The 25,594-nt window shown below is 41.0% G+C and overlaps 1 protein-coding gene and 2 long non-coding RNA genes across 7 annotated transcripts; 1 reads left to right on the top strand and 2 right to left on the bottom strand.

Annotated features, from left to right (window-relative positions):
* Nucleotides 1-12: 12 nt before the first annotated feature.
* bicdl1 (BICD family like cargo adaptor 1) lies at nucleotides 13-20,296 on the top strand. 3 transcript variants are annotated; one of them, XM_061818560.1, is made up of 11 exons: nucleotides 13-140; nucleotides 278-841; nucleotides 1,886-2,101; nucleotides 8,817-8,933; nucleotides 10,886-11,032; nucleotides 12,495-12,674; nucleotides 12,763-12,981; nucleotides 13,804-13,947; nucleotides 15,074-15,204; nucleotides 16,271-16,391; nucleotides 18,806-20,296. In XM_061818560.1, exons 2-11 carry the CDS (start codon nucleotides 494-496, stop codon nucleotides 18,986-18,988), a joined length of 1,806 nt encoding a protein of 601 aa, XP_061674544.1. In that variant the 5' UTR covers nucleotides 13-140; nucleotides 278-493; the 3' UTR covers nucleotides 18,989-20,296. The 3 variants fall into 3 exon arrangements, with proteins under 3 accessions (XP_061674544.1, XP_061674545.1, XP_061674546.1); XM_061818561.1 differs by having other exon boundaries at nucleotides 30-170; XM_061818562.1 differs by having other exon boundaries at nucleotides 64-841; nucleotides 15,113-15,204.
* Nucleotides 5,606-10,611, bottom strand: LOC133500021 (uncharacterized). Of its 2 annotated transcripts, none has more exons than XR_009794823.1 (3): nucleotides 10,479-10,611; nucleotides 9,010-9,080; nucleotides 5,606-8,889 (listed from the first exon to the last, which is right to left on the bottom strand). It is a non-coding gene; the product is annotated as an uncharacterized LOC133500021 (long non-coding RNA). The 2 variants fall into 2 exon arrangements; XR_009794824.1 differs by having other exon boundaries at nucleotides 8,788-8,921.
* Nucleotides 20,297-20,498: 202 nt separating the features above from the next.
* On the bottom strand, nucleotides 20,499-22,938 carry LOC133500018 (uncharacterized). Of its 2 annotated transcripts, none has more exons than XR_009794822.1 (4): nucleotides 22,424-22,938; nucleotides 22,278-22,346; nucleotides 21,431-21,647; nucleotides 20,499-21,156 (listed from the first exon to the last, which is right to left on the bottom strand). It is a non-coding gene; the product is annotated as an uncharacterized LOC133500018 (long non-coding RNA). The 2 variants fall into 2 exon arrangements; XR_009794821.1 differs by having other exon boundaries at nucleotides 22,692-22,763.
* Between the last annotated feature and the right edge of the window lie 2,656 nt (nucleotides 22,939-25,594).

Genomic DNA, 25,594 nt, shown 5'->3' with positions numbered 1-25,594 from the left:
CCCAATCGGACGGCGACTTCTAACAGGTTGCGGCTGACGTCAATGGCGAGGCGGGAGCGCGCATTCAGGAAGGGCACGAGACGAGATTCAGCAGACTCTGCTTTTGGCCAGACGAACATCTTATGAGTAACCGGCTGCCGGTAATGGGGGACCCGGAGCCCCGGGAGGGGGTGGGCGCCGAGACACAGACCGCAGCAGTGAGCTCATCGGTGTGGATCACAGTATGATAAAACAGTTGCTGTGTTTTTGTTTTTTTTTTGTTTTTTTTAATTTGTAGTGGGTGGCGTTATTAACAGCCGGCGAATGAGGCGTTGTTCGCTGTGATTCCGAGCTGGCTGTGAGTTGACGACGAGCAAGGATGGATGGATCTTCGATCACAGGCCAGTCCGGTCAGCCCGAGCCAGTCCAAGCAGGGTGGGTTCATTGGGTTTAAGAAGCAGCCGGCTCCTATTTGCTGGCTCGCTCTACGTCGGCCGGGCGGGGGAGTCGAACCATGTCCGCGTTCTGCCTCGACCTGAACACGCCCGGCATGGCTTCAGCAACGCTGGAGCTGGACAGCGACTCGGTGGAGCCCGGAGCCCGCCCAGCTCACACGCTGCGCCACGCCGGCTCTGGAGGCCTCGGTGCGGCGTTGGAGGAGGAACTGGCCATGCTCGGCGAGGAGCAGGAGGAATTGGGAGAGCTCTCCCTGGACCGCAACGACGACTTGCTGTCTCTCTTCCGCCAAAAGGAAAAGGATTTGCTTTTAGCTGCCAAACTGGGCAAAGCTCTACTGGAAAGAAACCAAGATTTGACCAAGCAATATGAGAAAATGCACAAAGACCTTAACGACAAATTGGAGGTAATGAAGTGGCTCGCCAAAACAATGAATGCTCTCGCGTTTTGATTCTGCTTTGTTGCAAGTAATGTCAAACAATTGTGTCGCGTCATCCAAGCCTACTTCTCCATTTGGAATTATGCCCAAAGAGGAGTTACTGTAGTGCACTTGTTTTGGTGGATTAGGCTTTAGTTAAAAAAGTTCCAAAACACAACAAAAGTTATCTCAATGGCTAACTATATTAGTTGAATTCAACCTTTTTACTCTAGTGATGCCTGAAATCCATTCCTTCAAATTGATTTGTACAACAATTTACAACAAAGTTTTTCTCAAGGCACTTTTTCATCGTGTGGTTTAACCTAGGAGGCCATGTGTTTAAATTTATTTATTATTTAGGCCCCGCTAGCAGGAAGCAAATCATCTTGCCTTTGGTCCAACTTATTGTTGAGCTGATCCTGCATTGTCATCAAGGATCTAATCCGCAGTATGGTCTGGACAATAAATGAATGCCGTGGTCGCCTTTTGTTCTTGATTTTGAAATCCTTCACACTAGTCAACATGTGGCCCGAGGGGGGCGGTGGGGAAATAAAAAAACAACAACATGAGACTAATCTCCTCACTGTGCCCTGCTCACTGAGTCTACTGTACATCTGTTGGGCCCTTTGATCCATATTCATCCTCATGATGCACCTCAGAGAATTAAGCTGCCTCCGAATATCAGACCCCTTGATGTTGTTTTGGCTCTGAACTTGTTTTGTTGCAGCTATTTTTTTAATTCGTCCACTCCGTTTTCTCAGAGCAACACCCCATCGATCCAAAATATGATCTCAAGTGAATTAAGATACTGGTGTCCAGAGACAACATGAAATGACGCTTTATACTTGTTTTAGAGCAAAACCCAATTTTCCATAAGAATTAAACCTCAACTTTTCCTCCGAGTGCGTTAATTCTATTTCCATGATGAAGGACATCCTTCTCTTGAAGTAATCCTGCTCAAATAAAGTTTGTTATTCAGATGTTGGCAGTACTGATATAACATCTTTTCTTGTACTACTTCTCTTCCGGCAGCATTTGGAGCAGGAGAAACATGAGTTGCGTTGGCGTCTGGAGAATCGAGAGGGAGAGTGGGAGGGCCGCGTGGCCGAGCTGGAGACTGATGTCCATCAGCTGCAGGGAGAACTGGAGCAACACCAGGTCCAGTTGAGAGAGGCCGACAGGGACAAAACTAAGGTCATCAGTGAGCTGTCCGAACAAAATCATCGATTGCTGGAACAACTTCGAAGGGTGAGAAATCGTGCGTGGACAATGTGTGTGCATTTGTTTCAGATGTAAAGCTTCAGGCAGAATTGGAGATTTGATTAGTCTGGGCTTTGAGTCATGTGGCCTTAAGTGCTCTACCACGCTTCTCAGAACCCCTTGCAAAGAAAGTACACGTTGATTTCTTGTCAGGGTCTCTCAGTGCCATTCAAGTCTGTTCATATGACATAAGATGCTTGGGTCGGGCTAATTTGTTTTCAGCCAGTTGATTGTACTTCACTCAAACTCATCAATGTGAAAAGTGTGCTTCTGAAACTTATGATGCTAAATTATTTAGAGTGATTGCCTTGCACAGAACAATACCACTCTGCATATTGACAGGTATTTCAAGGTAGTTATTAATGAATTGCCTGAGCACAGAATGGTCCCAGATGAGGGGCACATACTTACATGACACGGACAGTATTTGTCTTAATTTAATGACTGGCTAGCAAGCGTGTTAAAATCTGCCTTTACAAATATAATGTTTAGTTTTAATTGTGGCCCATAGTGGTATTATTTTGTGCATATGTTTGAGCTGTGATGGAAGGGAAAATAATCAAGACGGGAGATAGGAAGCCTTGCCGTGCACCCACAGCTGATTAACCCTTCTTGAGAAAGACAAGGGAGCCTCCACGGCCAAAAATAGAAGACGTTATTCCAGGGTCATGCTGTGACTATCAAAACAGTTTTAATATTAGCTGTAGAGATAGTGCTTTAAGGACCAATGAGGAGGGATCGTTTAAATTTTAATATTCCCTGTAATTTAAATCCAGGCTGCTGTTTAGTCAATGGTTGTGTATATTTTGAACATGTAAATACTCTGCAGAAAGCACCATTTTAGAGCAAAGGTGTGATGTCATTGTTCAGTGCCTAATGCTTTGACCCAACGTGTTGCTGGCTTGCCACCGCTTGGCCTCCTTAGCACGAGGCCAGTAAAGGGGGCTAATGCCACATTGCAGTATGACACACATCTTTGTACCCAAAAGCTGACATGCATATCTTAATTCCCTCTTTGCAAAACCGTCTATGGCATCGTGTGTGCAGTGATTGAACCTTCTCCTGGGAAATGAGGTTCCGTTTCCTCTCACATGCTGATAAGAGCTGAATGAGCTGCATGTGTTCTTTAATGTTGTAACTTGCATATTGCTCCGGTGCAATTATTATTGTAATCTGCATACGTTATGGTTACTGTTCGAGGGGGACATTCCCAAGCGTTAGTAGACTGCATCGACTAAGATTTCATGATTCCTCTACTTTGCGCAAGAAGATGGCAACCTTGCATAACAGCGCAAATGAGGTCAATCACGGTGCTTGGTTGTTGGTCTGCTTTTCAACTTTTTGGAATTTGCTTGATTTCCCCCTGCACCTCCTCTTTGCTCCTCATTACTGAGCAATGGGCTGTCACTAAGTGATGTCAACTGTTTACAACTTTGATTAAATTTTGAGAACATAAACTCCCCCTGGGGAACTGCTTGTTAGGGGCATCCTATTTCCATTTGTCCCAACAAACCTCTCCTTCTAATTGTTGACTCTTTCAGTAAAAACATTTGATTAGTGCCAAATTAGGCTCCATCTCTGAAACAACAACATACTGTAAAACTTTCTTCTTCATTGGCCAGGTGAGCAGGAACTCTTTTTGGTAATTAAATAAGCTATTCCTATTCAGGTTTCTAATGGAAAACACAGGAACACTTGAGCACCAAAATTAATTTAAAGATATGGCTTTGTTAACCCAGGGTAACCGTAGAAACATTGTTAAGGATTCAGCAGATTCACTCAATTCATTCTATACTAATAGATTATATACATTCAATTAATCAATTATTAAAGCAATCTTTTTAACAACTATATTGACATACTTTTTTAAATGGTAAATTCCCATTGAGCTATTTATTATTTTTTTATTCTATTTTTTATTTTTGGATTATGCAAAGGCTATCCAAGAAGTAACCAATCAGGCATGAACCATGGAAGAACTCACTTTACTTGTGGTATGATCCACAATAGAAGTGTTCAGACTCCAAGTTTGAGATGTTAGCCTTTTAAAATGGAGCATTTTGGCAATAATTGACAGGAGAGCACAGGAATGATGTCTCAGCAGAGCTCTCGATTGGCTGCAAAAGGGTAGCCGTGGAAGCAGGCCACTCTAAAGGAAGTGATGTCAGTCGTGGCGTAACATGCCACACACAGGGGATTAGGCTATAATCCAGGCTAATAGCCTTGCCATATGCATTGAGTTAGGAACCAAAACAACTTAGCCCCTCACTCAAGTTAATTACTAACAACAAGTAACATGTATCGAATGAGGGAAAATATCTAAAGTTGTGTGGGTTTCTGACTTTATTTCTGTGCTATATTCGTGTAAATCATACTGTGGTGTGTGCGTGTGTGTTCATACTTGCACATTACTTTGAATTGGTAAATTATAATGTATACCGTATTAACTCAGTTCATAATAGGTGCAGAGTACCCTAGTTAGTAGATCCAAGTTAGTGAGTGTGTGCGTATCCATTGATAGCTTCTTTAATGACCTTATCACGTGTGCTAGAATGGAAGCTTTATAGTCACATCTACCGAAGAGCTCTGGGTAAATAAGACAATTGCATATTTGAGTAAAAAGTAAATTTTATGTTTTACTTTTCAACTGTTTTGAACTCTACTCAAGATTATAAATAAGATTACTTCTCTGTACAGGTTTGAACTCTAAACATGCTAAATGCCTGTCTCCACCTTGAATGATTTTGCCCCCATTTTATTGCCATAGTTGATCATTTCGGGTGAATCAGCCAGCATCCACTTTTCTTTTCCCACCCAGAAAAGTCCAAAAGCACTGAGGCAGCATTTCATCTATCAGTCCCAATTCTTTCTGGTTACTAAAACAACCAGAATACCATGCAAATTAAAAACATGGCGATATTCTACTTAGTTTCCCTGTTCTTAGACTGCACTAAATGTGCTGTAATGCATAAAAATGCGCATGTACTAAACTGTTGGTACCCTTCTGATAAAAGAAAAAAACTATTATGGAATCTCAAGACTTTCAAGGCTTGTTATAGAGCAAAATGTGTTGCCCGGTGGCAGTTCCATTACCTTTGTTTTGTAAAATAATTCAATCGGAACCCAAAAAGTGATGACTGATTGTTCGTTATGAGTGCATTTTCAATTCTTAAATCTTTTGTCAGTTTCAATTTCAGGGCATTTTAGGCCCCTGTATTTAAATAGTCTGAAGATCAACCAAAGAACTAGATAATGCTGTAAAATAAAATAAAAACAACAACAACAAAATAGTAGAGAAATCATAAATTACCCTTAACCAAGACACACATCACAACAGGCTATGAAATTTTAGATGGAATTTAATAGAATCTGTATCAAACACACCTATGACTACAAACTACAAAAACAGGAAAGAAACTAATGATATAAGAAGATCAAGTGTGTGTGTGTGTGTGTGTGTGTGTGTGTGTGTGTGTGTGGGTTGCTGCTGGTTTAGGATGAATGTGTATTAGCGTTTAATGCATTTCGTCTAGAGTCACTGATGGTGTAGTGGTACACGTCTGAGTTTGGTGTGGGCAGCGTGGAATCGATTCCCGCTCAGTGATGGTGTCGATATGTGCCCTGTGACTGACTGGCGACCAGTTCAGGGTGTAGTTCGCCTTTCGACCGAAGCTAGCTGGGATGGGCTCCAGCTTTCCTGTGACCCTTGTGAGGATGAACGGCTTGGATAATGAATGGATGGATAGATGGATGCATTTAGTCTGTGTGAGAGGACAATGTTGTGGCTTTGTGAGAAGATACTAATTTTCCCACATTATTAGGCACTGGTTGTTCCCTTTAGCAAGCATTGCATGGTGTGATTTACGTCCACACATGAAGTGTCTTCCCCGGACCTCAGGACCCCAGAGGCAGCTTTGGGTGAAGCAGGAAGAAAAATGGTGAAGAAAAAAAAATAACACAAAACAATGACAGGCAGAGGAAAAGTTGCTTTCCCACCTTGTTGGGAGAGTTATGACTGTTTCTTTTCGTGACTGTTTTGTGGCTCGCTCGCAACTTAAAAGCGACCACGTTCCTACATGCTCTGATCGTCTGTCGCCACAAATCAGCTGGGAAGTCTATCTTCATCCCAGGCTCTGGTGGTGACCGAGCCCGAACAAAAGAAAAAGGGTTGGGGTTGGCCCACAACCACCAAGCTGGTATTCTACCAGCAAGGACCGGAAAACAATTTATGAGTAATAGCAAGAGCGAAAAAATAAGAACAAAAAAGGGTTAGCGTTTAAATATGCTGAGGGCTTTTCCAAAAATGGAGGAGCATATGGGAGGGGAAAACCTCATCCATGGCTGTCTCAAATCTACACTTTGAGCTATTGCAAGTTTAAAATCATAAAATATCATCAAATCATTCCCAACGTTGTTTCTTTCACAGACAGAATTATTTAACTTTGGTGGCAGTATTGCTTATTGTGCAAAATCACATTTGAGTCAGAATGAAAGCACAATTCTCAAAATCTCTCGTATTCAGAAAAAGTTAACAAATCTAATCCAGTAGACACACTGTATAGTTCTGCAGTTTTCATGAAACAAGACTTCTTCCATTGGCACGGACTACACCAGTTGCAGTTCTTTTCACTTCGTGTTCCACGATACAAGATTTGACAAGAATCTGCTAATTGCCTTAAGGTCCATTTGATGTCTCCTTAGCCTTTTGCTTGGTTGGGATTGGTGGCACCTTTGGGAAGTCCAGGCTTCGAGGGTAGCTGTTAATAAGCTTTACCTTATGGGCAGCCAAGTAGCAAAAAAGTAGATGTAATGATATAAACAATAAGAGGTTACAATAAGTGTATTATATCTTATCTACAATATAAGTTATCACTCAGTTGTACTGGCAACTGTTTTAAATCATTTTTAAAATCTACATTACAGTATGTCTCCCTTAATATTTTCTGACCAAGTCAACTAAAATAATGAATTCATTATAGCTGTCCATAGAGTGAGATCTTTTCTTTTTTTGTTGCTCTTATTTTTTTTGTCAGTAAGGTATCATAAGTGATTGGTTTTCACAGTCACTCATATTTGAAAAATGTATGGGTGTGGTCAGTGATGCTCACAGATATAAAGTTGCAGGTGTGATTAGGGAATCGGAAGACCTTAAAATAACTTAGTTGTTACTGTATACCCAAGTATGTAGTTATATAAATTGAAAAATAAATAAAAAAGATAAGTCACACATGATACTGATGTGATGTCGATGACTCGGAGGATTTTTCATATTAACAGATTAATATAATGACAAATTAAAATTAAAAAATAACAAACACCAGTATATTACTAAATTGGGAAAAAACATATTTTTAAAAATTCTTGTTAATAGATTAATGTAACATAACTGTAAATTAAAAATAAAATAAACAAATGCATAACTAAAATAGAAAACGAAAATTTCAAACTCAGAAATGATCATTTCCAATGCCAACTGATATTAGTAGAACATGGTGTAAAACGGTACTTAAAATTTTTCATCAATAAAAATTCTTGATCTGACGAACTCATATGAAAATTGCTTAATGCACTGGCCTGTCAAGGAATAAACACGAACGGTCTATACCCGCAATGTTTTGAAAATGCTGAAAGTTTACTTCAACATTATCGGCGTTAGTGGCAAGAAGCTAGCAATACGTTGTAACAAACATTCCTGTTGGCAATCGTGATGTATTGTTATAATCTATCTTAATTTACGGCGGTATCTATTGTCACTCCATTGATGACAGCTAGCGGTAGATGATCTATATCTTCCTAAAGCTTCTAGAGGGGAGAAGTTTTCAACTTCAAGGGGAAAATGACCGTTCGCATTTCGTTATATGGACAGACTAGTCTAACATTAGAACTTAGCTCAAGTCAAAGTAAATCACAATCTCATACTGATTATAGTCTAGATACTGAAACATTAGCTGTGTTATATCCCAAAAATGTTTTCAGTGTAACTGAATTCCCTTTGACATGGCTCATGATGTTGATGACTTTCAATGTAAATGCGCTCGGAACTTGTGCTTTTGCCATCACTTCCGAACATGCACCAGTATGGTTAACTTGCATTTCCGGTTTCCGGGTGAATACTGATTGTTTAGGAGCAGGCTTGTTTTGTTAACAATTATCAAATAAACACATAAATTAATGTCAAGACTGCACAAAAAAAGCAACGTCTTTCAATATCTATGTATTTCTACTCATAACAAATTTTACACGCGTGACTTTTCGTGCTCGACTGTGCAGATTTGCGAGTGCGATGGCACGTGGGTGAATACGCACCTGTCAAATCAGTGACTGGATTTAAGGCTGTCGCTGTGGGTAGTGATGCCAGTGATCATCACATAATTGGCAGTTTCTTGAATACAGCTCTATGCTAATAAGCCCAGTCAGGTCTTGTGTGGCCTGCTGAGTACCTCTGGAATAAAGTCTTGACATTTTGGGAAATCCTTACTTTTGTTGCAACGGTCGTCGTACCATTTACGGGAACAGAATTAAAGGGACGAATTGACAATATAAACAGCGTCGCTGAGATTCCAGTCAGGTGGAGCAATTTTTGTTGTTGTTGATTTTCCCCAACATCATTATCTGGTATGGTACATGTTTACCGTGTGTTTCTGTGTTTTATTCTTTCCCCCCACCCCCACTCCACATCAACTCTGTCTTGCTGCATGTTCAGGCTGCAGAGGTGGAGAACCAGCTATCCACTCAGGTCCATTCGCTACGGGATGACTTCAGGGAGAAGAGTACGTCTACAAGGCAGCACATGACACGATTGGAATCGCTGCAAGCCGAAGTAAGACATGATCAGCACAGCACCTCACTGCACATTGTACACAATGTACTGTACGTTTACAGCAGGGGTCACCAACCTTTTTGAGGCCGAGGACTACTTCCTGAGCACCGATCGTATGAAGGGCTCCATGAGCTGTTTGTGGCAAACCTCCAAAATAACAAAACTCCTTTTACTTTACAAATGTATACATACTTTATATTATATGAGAATAATAATAACATGAATATAGCAAGTCGGATTCCAAATTTAAATTTTAATTCTAGAACATGCCTCGTGGACGCCTTAAGTAGTCCTCGCGGGCAACCATGCGCCCGCGGGCACCGTGTTGGTGACCTCCGGTTTACACTTTCTAAATCAATATTTGACTTAAAAGATTAATTTGTATGATTTGACAATTTATTTGTATAATTATGACTGGTATATTAATCTGGTGACCCCGGTAGGAGACTCCAAACATCTGGCCTATTTCAAAATCGAAATGACACATTCCTTCTCAAAGAAGTTTCCAGAACATTGCAATCATATTAACTCATATTACTATTTACATGTCTATTTTCTAGCTCTGATCAGCTATAGTGAGCCATTTTTAAAAACACAACACCAGATTACCACTTAAGAGAAGAATGTAACTCACCCTGGGAGTCATTTGACATACCACAGAGTAAATTTTACGATTCTTCCTTGACAGAAGTGAAATTTGTTTCTGGCCATTTTAAAGAAGAAAATACTAGCAAAGGGAAAGTTTTTTTTTTTCTGTGTCATATTGCTGTCACTTACTATATATATGTTATTGGTTTTGTAACTCATTTTGCCTTTTCAACTCATGTCAGGTTATTCTCATCATTTCCCACCTTCCTGTATTTTCCTCACTTATTTATTTCTCCATCCTGAATGGAGCAGCAAGGACTCGAAGTGAGTGGTTAGCGGCTCTAGTGTGGCATGACTGCATGCTGCATGTAACTTCCTGACGCTGAATTTGAGTTGAATTGGTGTGCTATGGTGGAATCTACAAATGGAAAGAGGAAAAAAAGCCAAAAATTCTACACTGTTTGCATGAAAATGTTTTTTTTGTTTTTTCATTTTGCTGGCAATCCCCATTTCCGAAGTCATTAAAAGAATGGGCATGAGATGTTGTGAAGTCAGTCATGTGCTTATGTTTGATTGTGGCCACATACAAAAAGCCAGTGATCATAGCAAAGTCATAGTAGTTGCTCAAGTTTCCCCGTGTCCTAACTTTCTTTCTTTCTATGATACGACAGCAGGGAAAATACCCTAGCTGCAAAGCCGGCACTATAAGTGGGAGAAAGAGCGTGTTCTATTTTTACCCAGACTGCAACGTCTGGGTGCTTCCACTTTTCATATGGTTTGGTTTCACGTGACGGTGACTCCTGGCGTTTGCCCTGCACGGGGAAAAAGACTACAATGGTTCTAAATGTCCAGTACACCGCATGTTGCAAAAGCAAGTGATTCACGTGTAAGTCGCTGCAGTGTAATGTAGGTTATCAGATGTAGGTTACATTCACGAGGGATGAAATGATCACGTACCGTTGTTAATTTAATGTGTAAATCTGCTCAGGCGAAAACAATCCAAGTCCCAACATGACGAATATGTCGAGGGGAAGTTGAAGGTCGTCACTTGCTGAGTAAGACGATATTAGGCTTTGCACAGGCGCTGCCGTATCACCAAGACATTCCTAAGACGAGGGTGGTTACAACCGCCTACGCTCGTGCTAGGCAGCAGGCATTCTTCAGGCCAGTGGGAGGACTTTTTAATCTCGTGTAACAGCCGAGTTTGCCTGAGAGACGGGACAATGTAAAATTTATCCTTTCATCAAGTCTGTGCCCACCCCTTTGCTTGATGTTGACCAGAAAAATTAAGACAATCTTCATTTTGTGCCCATAATCCTTTTTAATGGGTTGTCATTTCTAATCACCGATGCTGAACACGTTAGATTAAAATGCTGTCGGAGAGGAAGATGGAGCTTGAGCGGCGGGTACATGCTATACTGGAGGAGAACGAAGTGCTCAAGAACACTGTGGAAGACCTCAGAGATAGGACACTGGTGCTGGAGAAGCAGTGTCACGAGAAGGACCTACAGGTACGAAGCTTGAAAACAACAGAGTTTCTGTGTATACGTATAATGTGGAACTTCCAAAGGGTCGCGCAATTTGGAATTGAACTGAAATTTGGGGGGGGGGGATGCTTCTCAAAGTACCCCAAATCTTAGAAGTTGAAAAGATATGCAGCATGATGTCCTGAGACTTTAGTCAAGACCTTTCTCCATCTTTTTATAAAACTTCCATGTGTAATCCATGAGAGTTTTATGTTGCCAACATGCAGACGCATTCTTGACATTCATGATGAAGCATTTTAGGTTCTTTAGATGGTGCCTTGTCACATACACATCTAATAAGAACAAGCGCTATAGAGAATAGATGAGCTCAACTAGTGAGGCCAAATAAATTGTGCTACAACTAGGCGACGGGTATCGCGAATCGGTGAGAAGTGGTTCTAAATTTAACAATACCTTGGAATTGTTCGTTAAATTTTGTAGTGATTCACTTATCAATTCTATTTGAACAGACGTCATCAAAATGCCCATTTTACAGAGCGTACGCATCACGTGGATTAGCCTGCATTCACACAACTACAGCCCTCAAGTGGAATCAATATGCTCCCTTGGACTAACTAGTGTCAGGAAGGGATGCTGGGATAGGGTAGAATGGTGATGGGGAAGGCGCTGCCAGGCAAGAGAGCGAGAGGAAGACCAAAGAGAAGGTTGATGGATGTTGTGAGGGAAGACATGATGGTAGTTGGTATTAGAGAGGAAAATGCAGGAAATAGGCTAGCATGGAAAAAGATGTGTTGTGACAACCCGGAAGGAAAAGAACCTATGCCTGTGAATTTTGCTATTCCCTGTCTGTATGTGTTACTACCAAGTGTGAATATTCATTATTTGGAGACCCACCCATGAATGCTAATATTAGCTACTCCATATACAGTTTTCCATTGCATTAAGATGCTGAGCTGTAAAACGATGTTTATAAATATACAGACTGTGTATTTTTTTTTTTTTTATAGGTTTAGTTTTACAATAAACTCCAAATTGAGTCACTCTAAATAGCTCAAAACAGACTTAGGGAGGGCCGAAGAATAGACGTCACACTTGCTGCAAGATACATAGAATGCGTGAATTCATGGTGCATTGACCACGCAAACATATACACAAACCATACTGCGGAAGATTGGTTGTTTTTCTACGACTGTTTATATTTTATAATGAGAAGCCTCGATGTAATATCCAGCGGGTGTCTTATTCATTAAAATGTTTTTAATCTATTTGAAGTCCCCTGGACGATTTTTCTCCCCCAAACTAAAAATTTGAGAATCGAATCATTAAGCAGCCTCAAAAATAGAATGGGCATCATGAAAGTCATATCCATTGCCATCCCTAATTACAACTTTGGAGGATTCACTCTTGGTGATTTTGTAAGAGATGTTTGGGTTTTGTTTTTTTTTTTCTTGAAGCATTGAAGCCTGACCACGGGTGTTGTGTTTAGTTGCGGCAGAATCAGGTGGAGCTTCAGGAAGTGCAGTTGTCCCACAGGCAGCTAACAGCTCGGCTGGAGGAGCTGACAGAGGAAAGCAGCCTGCATAGCCTCACCCCTCACCAGTCCAGCCTGATGTGCGAGATAGAGCAAAGCATGGAGCAAGAGGAGCAGGAACAGGAAAGAGAGCAGGTACGTCGGCCTTGACTCTCGGCCGGAGAGCCCTGATCCACGCTGGCTCTCTATTTGGAATTTTTGTTCTTTGTCTCGCCGCCTCCAGCTGCGTCTCCAGCTGTGGGAAGCCTACTGTGAGGTGCGCTCGCTGTGCTCGCATCTCCGAGGAAATGACGTCACAGACTCTGCGCTATCCACAGACTCGTCCATGGACGAGTCCTCGGAGACGTCCTCGGCCAAGGATGTGCCAACCGGGAGCCTTCATGCCAGCCTGCTAGAACTACGCAGGCTAACACAGAACCTGCTGGATGGCAATGAGTCCACGGTACTAACGCGGTAGTTTAGCAGTTTCATGTACCTGTGTGCGTACTCTGTTTTGCCCTGCAATTGGCTGGCGACGAGTCAAGAGCGCACCCTGTTTCTCACCAAAAGTCAACGGCAGGGACAAGCTCTTTCGCTCTTGACCTTATATGAATGAGGACAAGTGCTGTAAAAAATGGAAGGATGAGCAGTAGATAGATTAATATTATATTCTCCTTTTTTATAGTAATTTGTTTAGATTGGGGGAAAAAAAGTACTTCACTGTACATTTAGGAATTCATGTGGATATAAGTATCCTTGAACTGCATTTGTGCATTTTCAACCGTTGCATTTTATATCTTCGGAATGAATGTTGGTAGACATTATAGGATAAAATTATTTATTTGGAACACACTTTCAGAAAAAAACTATTGGATGATAATATATAATTGTCCGTATATTTGAAGAAGAACCTATTTACACAAAATTTTGAAGCCATTATCCAAAAAATAAACAGTAGGTTAAATGGTTGATGCGAATGGATTTCAGCTTTCCTGTGACCATAACATGGAGAAGCGGAAGATGGATGGATAAAAACAAACTACTGTAATTTTTGACTATTTACAGGTACTTATTATATCTCTTATTTTTGGATTAGTTCACGTAATATAAAGATACTCAGATTACACTAAGTGACTTTTGTGGTTCCTACTTTTATGTCATGTCTTTTTGTTGTTGTTGAGAACATCTGCAATTCAGCATGTTTTCCCTTTTTCTCGACTGCTCAAGCACTGGCATTAAATTGAAGCTTTTTTTTATATTTTATTTTTGTGTTTCCTTTTGAAAGGGTTCTCCACGCAGTGACGAGGAAGCTCTGGAGGAGCAAGTGAAGAAGCTGGCAGAAGAGCTGAGAGAAGTCCGAGAACTGTACGAAGCTGAGACACACAAGACGCACAACAGCAAAGAGGAATTGCTGCAATTGCACAATCAGGTACCTGTGGAAAGTTCATTTTTGTTTCTTCTACATGCACAGAGATGTATAGCAGAGTGCAAAAAATGTTCATCAATTACCTGTATTCTTGATTGAATTAGTTTTGTCTCACTTTTTGGAAAAAAATACAGAGAGACACTGCTAAGCAGTTTTACACAAAAAACAAAAGCGTGCCAGATTTCCACTAAACTCTGTTGTGCTGAAGATGAAGCCATTTAATTTAGGTGAAGGTCAGGATTAAAAAAAAAAAATGATATGCGAATGCATTTATTTTTGGTCAATGGAACGGTAGTTAATCACACTATTTCATCACATCTGTTAAATCACATTTAGTCTGCAAACTACAACAAGAATAAACATGACACTCCGTGAACATTGTACTCTACTGACTCATTTAAAAAATAAATAAATACCGTACATAAATGTCCCTATAGGATTATGTATTTAAAAAAAAAAAAAAAAGCAACAATGTTCACTGGCATTGGGAGCTGTTGAATTCAAATATCCTTGTTTACATGCAGTACTTTCAGTGAATGTGTTAAAAGGCGTGCACTTGCTCATCTTAGTGATCTTAATTATTTAGAAATATCTTTAGAGTTTAATGGATTGATTGGGAAAAAAAAGTAGTGAATAAAATGGGCATATTAGAGAATAGATTTTTTTTTCCACTTGTTTAATTTACCACTTCGTGGGCTTATCTACTCCTCCCTTCAGTCAAAAACTTCCCCATCTCTCTAAATATAAAACAGACAGACGTGACCCCGCAGATCAATCCTGCAGTTCCACAGTGTGTGGAATGTGTTTGCATGTCCGATTTTATGTCAATAAACCAGGATAAACATTGTGTTGACATCGGGAGTAACATTTTTTTAGAAGTTTATTTAATAGGAGCCATTTATTTTATCAGCAGAGGACTTGAAATATACACACACTCTCTGATTTAAAAACTGGGATAACCACTGCATGTATACAAACAAAACAAACCTGGTCAGCATGTCTCATCAATTGGATTTATGTTTCTTTTGAATTGTAAAGAGCCTGTTCCAGTTTCTCGGCACATGTACATGTACTGTACATGTGCATGGTTGTATACAAACTCCGTTTCATTTGCGCATCAAACCTACAGATGGCGCTCCTCTCAGTTGAAATGTGTTCCCTTCAAGAGGAATCTGAGCGGATGAGGACCATGGCAGAGGTCCGAGAGCCCAGCGAGCAGCTCCAGAGTGCCATTAAAGACAGAGATGACGCTATAGCCAAGTAGGATCTCACACACACACACACACACACACCACACACACACACACACACACACACACACACACACACACAACACACACACACACACCCATACTTGGAAAAAAAAAAAAAACATTGTCATTGCTGGGTTTTTTATTACATGGTGCAGTGTACATAGTGAAATAATGATATATAATCCTTGTATTTATGGAGCATGTTTTGAATGTTCGATTATTGACAGTAATAACATTCTATCAACCCTGGCAATTATTCAAACTGACTGATCTTCCTGATGATCATAACATTCGCACAAGTTAATGAGATGCTCAAAACCAAATCGTCTTTTTTGCGGTTTGATGACTATCAGAAAGGTATTCATTTAACAATTATGTTCACTGATGGATTTTTTTTTTATTTACATAAATGGAAGGTAAAAGACCAAAAAAAAAAAAAAAACAGCGCTCAGTATAAAACAACAACAATGTGTGTTTCTTTCGGCTTGTCCCTTTCGGGGTCACCACAGCGTGTCATCTCAGATGAACGCATATATATGTTTGGCACAATTTTTAAATAAGAGTCATTATTTTGCGCATCCCTATTTCAGTTAAATAATACCCCCCACCCCAAAATAAATAAATATGGTCACATTTCTTCGTGGAACCTCGTGGTTTGAGGTTTGAATCCCTGTCCTTTATGTGTAGTTTGAATGTTCTCCCTGCTCATGCGTGGGTTCGGTTAGGTTTTCTCCAGGTACTCTGGTTTTCTCCCACATCTTACCAAAAATGTGCGAGATCACATGAAGACTAAATTGTCCATAGGTGTGAATGTGAGCAATCGAGTGGCAACACGTCAAAGTCAACCGGGAGAGGCTCCAGCGCAAGCAGCACCCGAATGGCTTGACCTGTGACCTGTTTAATCTAAGTGGTGACTTGACTTGTTTGATTTTTTTTTTTATTTTCTCCCTCCCACCCCCATGGTGACATGGGGACAAGTTTGGAACTTAAGTAGCTACAGTATATTTCCTCTCTGTTCAATCGCATAAGGCCTTCACGCCGGTAGGACATCATCGTGTCGCTGTGTCTTCCAGGAAGAAGGCAGTGGAGATGGAGTTGGCCAAGTGTAAAATAGACATCATGTCTCTCAATAGTCAGCTTCTGGATGCCATCCAGCAGAAGCTCAATCTGTCACAGCAGCTGGAGGCCTGGCAGGTGGGTCATCTTGCTCGAGAGGTTTCAATTAAAGCATTGTAGCAAATTATTGATTTTGTCCCATCCCTTGAACTCCACATCTCTTGTCTCTCTCTCTGTTAAACAAAAAAAAATGTGGTAACTGCATACACGGGAAATCACTCAATCAAGCTGGAAACACACACATTGATTTTTCAAATGTGGGAGAACCCACAATTGACAAGGAAAAAAATGCTTGTGTGTGTGTGTGTGTGTGTGTAGTGTAGTGTAGTGTAGCCTACTCAAGATGAGCAAGCCAGCACATCACACACACACACACAATGATATGAGTGTCCTTCCCAAACCGGATCTGATATGCTGACTTTGGCTGGAAGGAGCAAATAATGCTGCAAATTTCCCCGCCTATCAGTAAGGTGTGCACCCCGCTTAAGCGGCACACTTCTTCCTCCGTGTACGTGGCCGTGGTCCTTCCCGCTGGTTCCTTCCTTCCAACCTTTCTCCATCTCTCCTCCTCTGTAACTCGCGGCTCTTTCCTCTCTCTTCTCCCTGCCCACAGTTTGCATCCTCAGGGCTCTTTACAGTTTGGCTCTTGTGGTTTCTGATCTAGTGGCCTTTGTCAGCCTCCGGCCGTACCACCCTCTCTCCCTTGTGGTACACTCCCCCTCCTGCCTTAGAGGTGAGCCCAGGTGCACCATCCCATCATTCCACCCCGCACTAACCCATCCACGCCACGCTGAACCATTTCATGCCACGGAAAAAAACGCCCATCCCAGCTGATAACATTGACCTTCACCTAGGATGGTGGGTATCGTCGGAAATTCACTCTAAGCGCACTCTCTATGCGCCGGAGCGTTCGAAAAACTCAGAGCATTGTTTAGGTTTGCTGTTGGGTTATTCAGAGCGCTAAATTCTGGAAGTGCCGGCACTTCAGACACGATGTCGCAAGGCAGAACTGACACCCTGATGTGTCCCTGCCTATGGCCAACACGCTCCTCCCTAAATTCATAGAAAATGGTCGAGTGCGCACGTTCAGAGTGCATCTGACTGAATTTCTGAACGTACCATTCTATGTTTAAGTGTCTTGTCTGTCTATAAAGCTACAGCATTGAGGACGGGGTGGGGGTGGGGTTCAATATTTTTGAGACCATGTTCCGATAAATGTTTCAGCTTTAACTTGAGGATCATAAAGATGTTTTTACTTTAAGTCACTCTGGGAAATATCTGACATAATTTTAATTTTCAATTTGTAACAGTATTTGACGTGTGTATTTGTATATTATAGTATTCTGTCGTTAATGTCTAATTGGCCTCTTTGTGGACCTTTAGTGGGGTTCCAGTAAAAGTACTAAATGTCTAATGGACATTTTATTATTATTTCTTCATTTCTTTTTGTATTCATTATTTGAATGATGGCAACACGGTGGAGAATTGGTTACCACATCGACCTTACAGTTCTGTGGACCCAAGTTCAAATCTGCCCTCGCCTGTGTGAAGTTTGCGTGTTTTCCCCATGCTTCCGTGTGGGATTTCTCCAGGTACTCCGGTTTCCTGCGACATCATAATTTTGGTGTAGTGGTGGGAACGTCTGCTTCACTGTTGAGATGTTTACTCTCGATTTATTTATTTATTTACATTTTGCATGTTCTTCCCGTGCTTGTGTGGGTTTTTCTTCAGACATTGCGGCTTTCACCCCAAAATTATGAAAAACATCCATCTTAACATATATTTACAATGCACTATGTGCCTGGGGGCCACGGGAAGCCTTTTTCCGGACCCCATAGACAAAACTAGTAAGACAATGCAGGGGTGGGGGAATGTGCGTCTGTGACAGGCTGTGATTGTCACAATTTGCCACAACAATCATAGCGTGGAGGAACAACCTTGTAAAACTGCGTGGACCAGATTAAACACGACACTCCGTAATAGGGGTTATCAAAAGTTGGGGGCAGGAAGCATATGTACCTTGTGGTCCTTTCAAGTTGGCTAAGACATTTGAATAAATTGGGAGGAGGGAATAAAAAAACGGCAAGTTTTAGTCAAATGGGGTTGCCATGGCTGATGGGAACAAAACTTAAATGTAACCTTAATATAGTGAAGACTGTAAATGGGCCACAGATGTGAACGGGAATTTAGTCTACATTGCCCCCAATCTTGACCTGTATTATACCTCACCACCTTCGGCAAAACCCAAAACCACCCAAACGAATGAGAATATGCAGTACTAAATAAATGCATTAAATTGTTTTCCTGTGATATTTTCACATGCAGCACTCACAAAAATTCAAGGGTTTAACTTTCAGGATGAACCTAAAATGCAAAGGAACCTTTCTGGGTCCTATTCTTCTGGCCTTCTCTAAACGTTTGAATGCATGAGTAGTAAAATAAGGGCAATGATGAACTCCCAACACTGAAAGGTCTCGCGTGTGTTCTCGCAGGACGACATGCACAGAGTGATCGACCAGCAGTTAATGGACAAGCACCAGGACGAGTGGCGCTCCACGCCGTCCTCCGTCTCCGCGTCCAGGTCATCAAGAGCTCCCGGCGCTCAGTCCACCGGGCGAGCGCTCCACCTCTCTGACCGGGACCGAAAACTTTTCTCCTTCTTCAAAAAGAACTGAGTACACGAGACGGAGGTGACGCCGGATCACGTGGAGGAGAGTGCAGGTGGAAACTACGCAGCCAAAGACAGACGGTGGCATGGAGCATTTAGTCGAGATCCTTGATATCTGGACCAGTATGCTCTTGGTCCTCACTAGCAATTCGGCCCACTAGTACAACCACCATGGCGCATTAACTACACTTCTGAGGCAACTGGCGGTGTTGTACTGGAAGGATAAATGTTACGAATGAGGCGAAACTGTGCACGTTGACACTACTACTACTACTAGTGAAGTTGTTAATAGTACAGTTAATAACGTCACAAGTGCAGTACTAATAGTAGCACGCAGTTTTCAATATGTGCACACTTTTGCCTCAATAGTATCTATCCTACTACATTTGTAGTATGCCAACATTATTATACTAGTCAAGATGAAGCGTGTCCTGGGCTGGAAATTAATGGAAAGCTGTTTGAACAATCATTTGATATCCATCTTACGGTCCATGTACTACAACGCTCTTTGTCTTCATTAATAAGACAATTCAGGGCACTAGTAGTAAGACTTTGTAGTCATTCTAGTAATGCTTGTTGCATTACTACCTTCCACTACTGTATGACATTCCTGGACACAAGAAAAGTGGTTCTCAAACATTTTACCCGAGGTACCACCTAAAAAAAAATAAACAAAAAAAACATTAAAATACAGTAGCATAATAAGTGCAACTGTTCATGACAAGACAGAGGTTTTGTGCCTAAAAAGTATATTCATTATTATTTCAAGTCACTGTAATATTCAAAAGTTTGAACATTAACATTGTCCTTTAATGAAACAACTGAACTCAAACCGTGGTTCATTAAATTATTGCACAGAAAAGGTTCAGTACAAATTAAACCGAAATAAATGTTCAAAAGCAAGGAGTTCTAAAAGACAAAATGCAAATCAAAGTACTTAAAAAAGTGAAATACGTCTAACTGAATTTCAATTAACAAAAGTACAGCACTGGATTGAAAAGAAAGTTGACTTATATAGCGTTTGCACATTTAATTCAGTGACTCTTCTGCACACTACCAGAGGGATCCCTCATACGACAGTTTTGAGAACCACTGACTTAGAAGGACAATTTTAGCATACTCCAAAGAAAACTACGTCACTAGTGAGGCAAAACGACTATGGGCATTTTGGTACTATTAGTGGAGTTCAGGTGGCTACCAGTGTGTGACACATCCTTACTACTTGGGGCCTGATGTGTTACTACTGCAGCACAGTTGTTAAGTAGTAGAGATTGTGTACATGGAAGCCAAAAGTGCCACTAAGAATACAAAAATTCTACTAGTGTGCAGAATTCCCTTGCAAGTAAGGACAAACAGCGTACGAGTACACGGATGTCAAAGATACACTGCAAAAACTCAAGTCTTAGTTAATGTTTTTTTTTTCTTATTTGTGGTGAAACATCTGACTGTAGTCATTCAAAACAGTTAATTTATTATTTTTTTTTATTTCCAGCAAGACAAAAAGACTTTAAAGTCCGTTCATGCTCCACAGCCACTTCCAGAAAATGGATGATTTCACTTGGTGTTGCTGAGGGTGGCCCAACACAGGATTACTTTTTTACTTTTAAGGGGCCTTAGGTTTTCACACAGGGCCAGATAGCGTTAAATATTTTTTTTCATTAATAAACAAAATCACCGTTTTAAAACAGCACTTTAATATATTTGTGATATTTTCATTTGTTTGATGATCTTCATCATTAAAATGGGCAAAATGAGAATTTGAAAATTGGACCTGTACTTTTTCATGCCACTGTTGTAACAGTAGCAGATTTTAGGGGCAAAATGAAAATTTAAGTGGGTGGGGGGAATCAACCAACGGAACTCGTCTCAATTGACTTGATAGGATTCTTAAAATAAGATCTCGTATCTTACAACAAGTCTTTTTGTCTTGCTTCAAATCCATCCATCCATCCATTTTCTGCAGTGCTCATCCTCATCAAGGATCCCAGCTGTCTTCGGGTGACCATGAACTGGTCGCTGGACACATACAATGTAAACAAACAACCGTTCACGCCTATGAGCAATTTAGTCTTCTTGCAGGCACGGCGAGAACTCCACACAGGCGAGGCTGGATTTGAACCCGGGTCCTCAGAGCTGTGAGGCAGATGTGCTAACCACTTTCAGTGGCACCTCTTCCTGAAAGTTTAGAAAAAGGGGAATTTTCTTAAAATGCGTCTCATAAGATGTTTTCACTAAGCACGAGTTCAGTTTTTGCAGTCTATGCAGCAAATGCTTGAATGGGTTTATATCCACTGAGGTTTGACGGGTTTGTGCGTCGCACTTGAAATTTCCCCGCGTTCCTCGTCTAAATCTGCTGATTCGGTCACAAAGCGGCATCGACCCTCTTCTAAAAGACGACTGCTAGAACAGGGTCAGGGTCCCGACGTTTACTTGTACTGAGGAAGGTTACCTTGTAGTGCCTCTGTGCCGTCGCTTCTTCCCACTGCCCAGCCCATTGGAGACTTCACGTCGGGCCGACGACGACTCGTGTGTCCGTTCGGAATTGCAGAGCGGCTCCAGCCGTGGTCGGGACGTACGGGCTGATGGTTACGTGACCGCATCTCACTCTTCCCGTGGTTCATTTGTTTGACAGTTTATTCATTTTTTGGGAGACAAGGCCACACCAACTTGTCGTTTGCAATGGAGGGAAAATTATTACAGAATAGCGCCATTTAAAAAAAGTAATCAAAACTTTATTCAGTATTCCCCACATATAATTTGCTTCTTTGTGGATTATTTGCTGGTAATGGGCTCAAAACAAAGCCATCTTTTATATTTTATATATTGTTTTATTATTGATTGGTGCCATTTTGGTGACAAAGAGCTATGTTGAAGTGAGAGGAGGAAGTTAATTTACTCATCCAGTCAAAAAAAAAGTATTTTGTCACAATCTTGGCGCATCTGTTGGCATTTACAAACATTTTGAGGTGGGCAAATTGTTGTGGATATTTGCCATGAATATCTCCAAGAATGACAACTCTCAAATTGACTTACTCTTGTTTAGTCAGTACACAAAAGTATCATTTCATTATACGAATGGTTAGTGGACAACAATTCAATGAGATAGATTTCAAAAAGATCAATAATTTGTACTAAATAAATATAATTTTTGTAAAAAATAAAATGGAAAAAGTGACATTGAATCCATTCCCCACGGCACACAAATGTGCATGGATTTTCACAAAAATTTCTCATTAGCACTCGAGCAGTTTTTTTTTTTCTTCATTTTGTCTTCTTAGATCTCCTGCTATTCTTACCTAATTCAAAGTCCAATTTCCAAAACCACGAGCAAACCTCTTCCATGAAGTCTCAAGATTTGCGTGATTCTGCAAACAAACACACGAGCCAGAACAACTTCTACCTTGCGGGAGGTAATCATCAGCGGAAACAAGATCCGTCATACTTTCCATTCCCGGCGATCAGTTGGAGGCCTTCGTGTAAATCTCCAACATTTGAATAAACGCGCGAGTCTAACACCCCCCCATGCACGAGTCGCGTACTCCTGGATGAGAAGACGCCGCCCGCTATTATTTCAAACATTTTCTAGCTAACCAAATTCCTCTAATGTTTACATGAGCGCGAGAAGGAGGACAACAAATGTTGCATTTCATACGACGAAAAGAAAAGACATGCTGATTTGAATCAATGTGTTAAAAAAAAAAAAAGTCTACCTCCATCGTCACTGCTTCAATACTTCATGAGCACTTTGATGACTTACTTAGCTGTCGGGCTTCCGTTGACGTGAGGTGTGGTGACGTCATTTTGTTTTCTACGTGTACGCTGCCGTGTTAGCTCCTCTTTGTCTACATGTGTGTATGTTTTGAGCAGCTGTGCAAAACCTATGCAGATGTCATCTTCAGCCGCTTGTTTGAAGGCTGAAACCCAAAGATTGATTTGATATATGTACGGTGTGTCCCCACCAAAAAATGTATACACACTTTAAATAATATTTGTAACCTTATTATCATTTGAATAAAAGAATTTACAAATATTATTTAAAGTGTGTATACATTTTTGCGGACACCCTGTATGTATGCACATAAAGTATGTAAAACAATTCTGATTCGGTCTGATGAGGTGAATATATTTACAGATAAAATCTGTACCTTTTCAATATACATTATACTTTTTCGAATACTAATGTTTTTCCCAAGTCTGTTTTTAAAAATGTTTTCTGTTTTACTTTTTGCTTTTTTAAGGACTGCAATGTGGAAAGAGGAACATTGGGTATAATCACCAACATGGTCTCATACACCTTTCATATTTGAACACCAATCAACATGTTCTGGTTTATCCTAAAATCATTATGTATGATTATGATCAGCAATCTCTTGCAAAGGATCTAGAATCTAGATCCTTTGCAAGAGATTCTAGATCTAGATAGATTCTAGATCATTCACCCAGTTTCTAGACCACACCCTGGACTGGTCTCCAGCCAATCACAAGGTGTGGCAGATAGACAAACACTTTAAAGTACAGTGTACTATGAAGCTAAGATCCATCACAAATGTGTAAACATTCATTTCAGCTGAAGTTATGTTATCGGGTTTTTTTTGTTTTTTTTTTTTTTTGATCCAAACATGTTTTGGGGTGCAGCAGTGAGTCCAGAAGTCCAGTGAAGACTTAGTTGAAGACACCCGCGTGAGGCTGCTGCTTCGGCCTGGCTGTGATTACTGATTGGCCCACTTGCTCCGATCCCAAAACCTGCTTGTTGACTCCCTCGCGTTGCTCTGGCAACACGTGTCGATGCATGGTTGAGGATTTGCTAAGCACACGAGAGAAAAGGTGAATAAAAAATGCTCCCAAGTAACGCTCCTGTCGATTGTCCCTTTTTCCCACTGCAATTATCCTGCATTGTTTTTGTTTTGTGTAGGAGTCAGTCTTCTTTTTCATTGCTTACACTGGAGTTGAAATGTTGCTGTTAGTGGTTTAGAATGACAATGGTAGCGTTCTCCTGCCAGAACGATGGTTTCTTTTTTGCTGTTTATATCGATAAAGCCATTCATGACGACTCTTTATGAAGAGTGCCTTATACGCTGTTTTTGATGGGCATGTACGTTCCAATCCATTGAACATGATATCTGGTGAATCGTTCCAAGAATAAATGCCAGTCATTCTTGTCGTGTGCTTCTTTTTGACAAAACAAGGCACTGCTGTCAATTTATTTCTGTTTTGTTGTGTTTACAACACATGACAATTTCTGAGTTTGTGATCAAACCGTGCTGTTGAAGAAACATCGAACGTGAGTAACTTCATAACTTGTATGACGAGAGCCGTGAGGACTTACAGGAAATTTAACAAATCTTATCTTTGTACCCAAGTTGGTGCCGTATTGTTCACGTTGAAGCTGCTCAGCCTAAGTTAGCCTAGCGTGCTAACAACATTACCTACGTAGTGTATACAACAAGGACCAAACATCGATGTGGATTCAACCTTCAACTACTAGAGTTAGGGCCATTGTGGTTTGAATCCCCTCCATCCACATATTCTTTAAATCGCCATATCCTTTATATTTATGTGATTTGTGTACCTTATGTGCTGACTCAACTTATTTGATTGCTTCTATCTGACTTTAACTTTAACGTAGATTAGGTAGTATGTGAATTGTCTATCTTATGTGCTGACTTTATTTATTTGATTGCTTGTTTAGACTATCTGCAGCCCAAAGGGGGGCGCAATTCCCGTGCGTCCTGCAGGCCGGTCCCAAGCCTGGATAAATGCAGAGGGTTGCAGCAGGAAGGGCATCCGACGTCAAACTGTGCCAAACATATATGAGTGTTCATCAAACGAATTCCATAATGGATAGGCCGTGGCCTGGGCTAAATACGCACGCCCCAGCACTGTTAATCAGCATGGCGTATGTAGAAATTCAGATAATGTAGGTCGAAAACAAAAATGGAGGAAAGCGGCTTAGTTGGCAGAAGAAGAAGAGGCATGGACAGACCCTACAACTGTGTGGAGGGACTTTGAATGTTGGGACTATGACAGGAAAAGCTCAGGACTTAGTTGACATGATGATTAGGAGAAAGCTTGGTGCATTGTGCATGAGAGCAAGTGGAAAGGGAGTAAGGCTAGAAGCTTAGGTGCAGGGTTTAAATTATTTTACCATGGAGTAGGTCTGAAGAGAAATGGAGTAGGGGTTATTTTAAAAGAAGAGAATGTCTTAAAGGTGAAACGAGTATCAGATTGAGTGATGAGGCTGAAATTTGAAATTGAGGGTATTGTGTATAATGTGATTAGTGGCTATGCCCCAAAGGTAGGATGTGACCTCGAGTTGAAAGAGAAATTCTGTGAGGAACTAAACAAAGTAGTGCTGAGCATCCCAGAGAGAGAGAGTTGTGATTGGTGCAGATTTCAATGGACATGTTAGCGAAGGAAACGGGCAATGAAGAAGTGATGGGTAAGTACGGCATCCAGCAAAGCAACTTTGAGGGTCGGATGGTGGTGGACTTCACAAAAAGGATGGAATTGGCAGTGGTGAACTCATGTTTCCAGAAGCGACAGGAACATAGAGTGACCTACAAGAAAGGAGGTAGAAGCACGCAGGTGGATTATATTTTGTGCACACGATGTA

The sequence above is a fragment of the Syngnathoides biaculeatus genome, chromosome 4 (genome assembly GCF_019802595.1).
Source record: "Syngnathoides biaculeatus isolate LvHL_M chromosome 4, ASM1980259v1, whole genome shotgun sequence".
Taxonomy (NCBI): Eukaryota; Metazoa; Chordata; class Actinopteri; order Syngnathiformes; family Syngnathidae; genus Syngnathoides; species Syngnathoides biaculeatus.
This window is presented reverse-complemented; position numbering and strand designations above follow the sequence as displayed.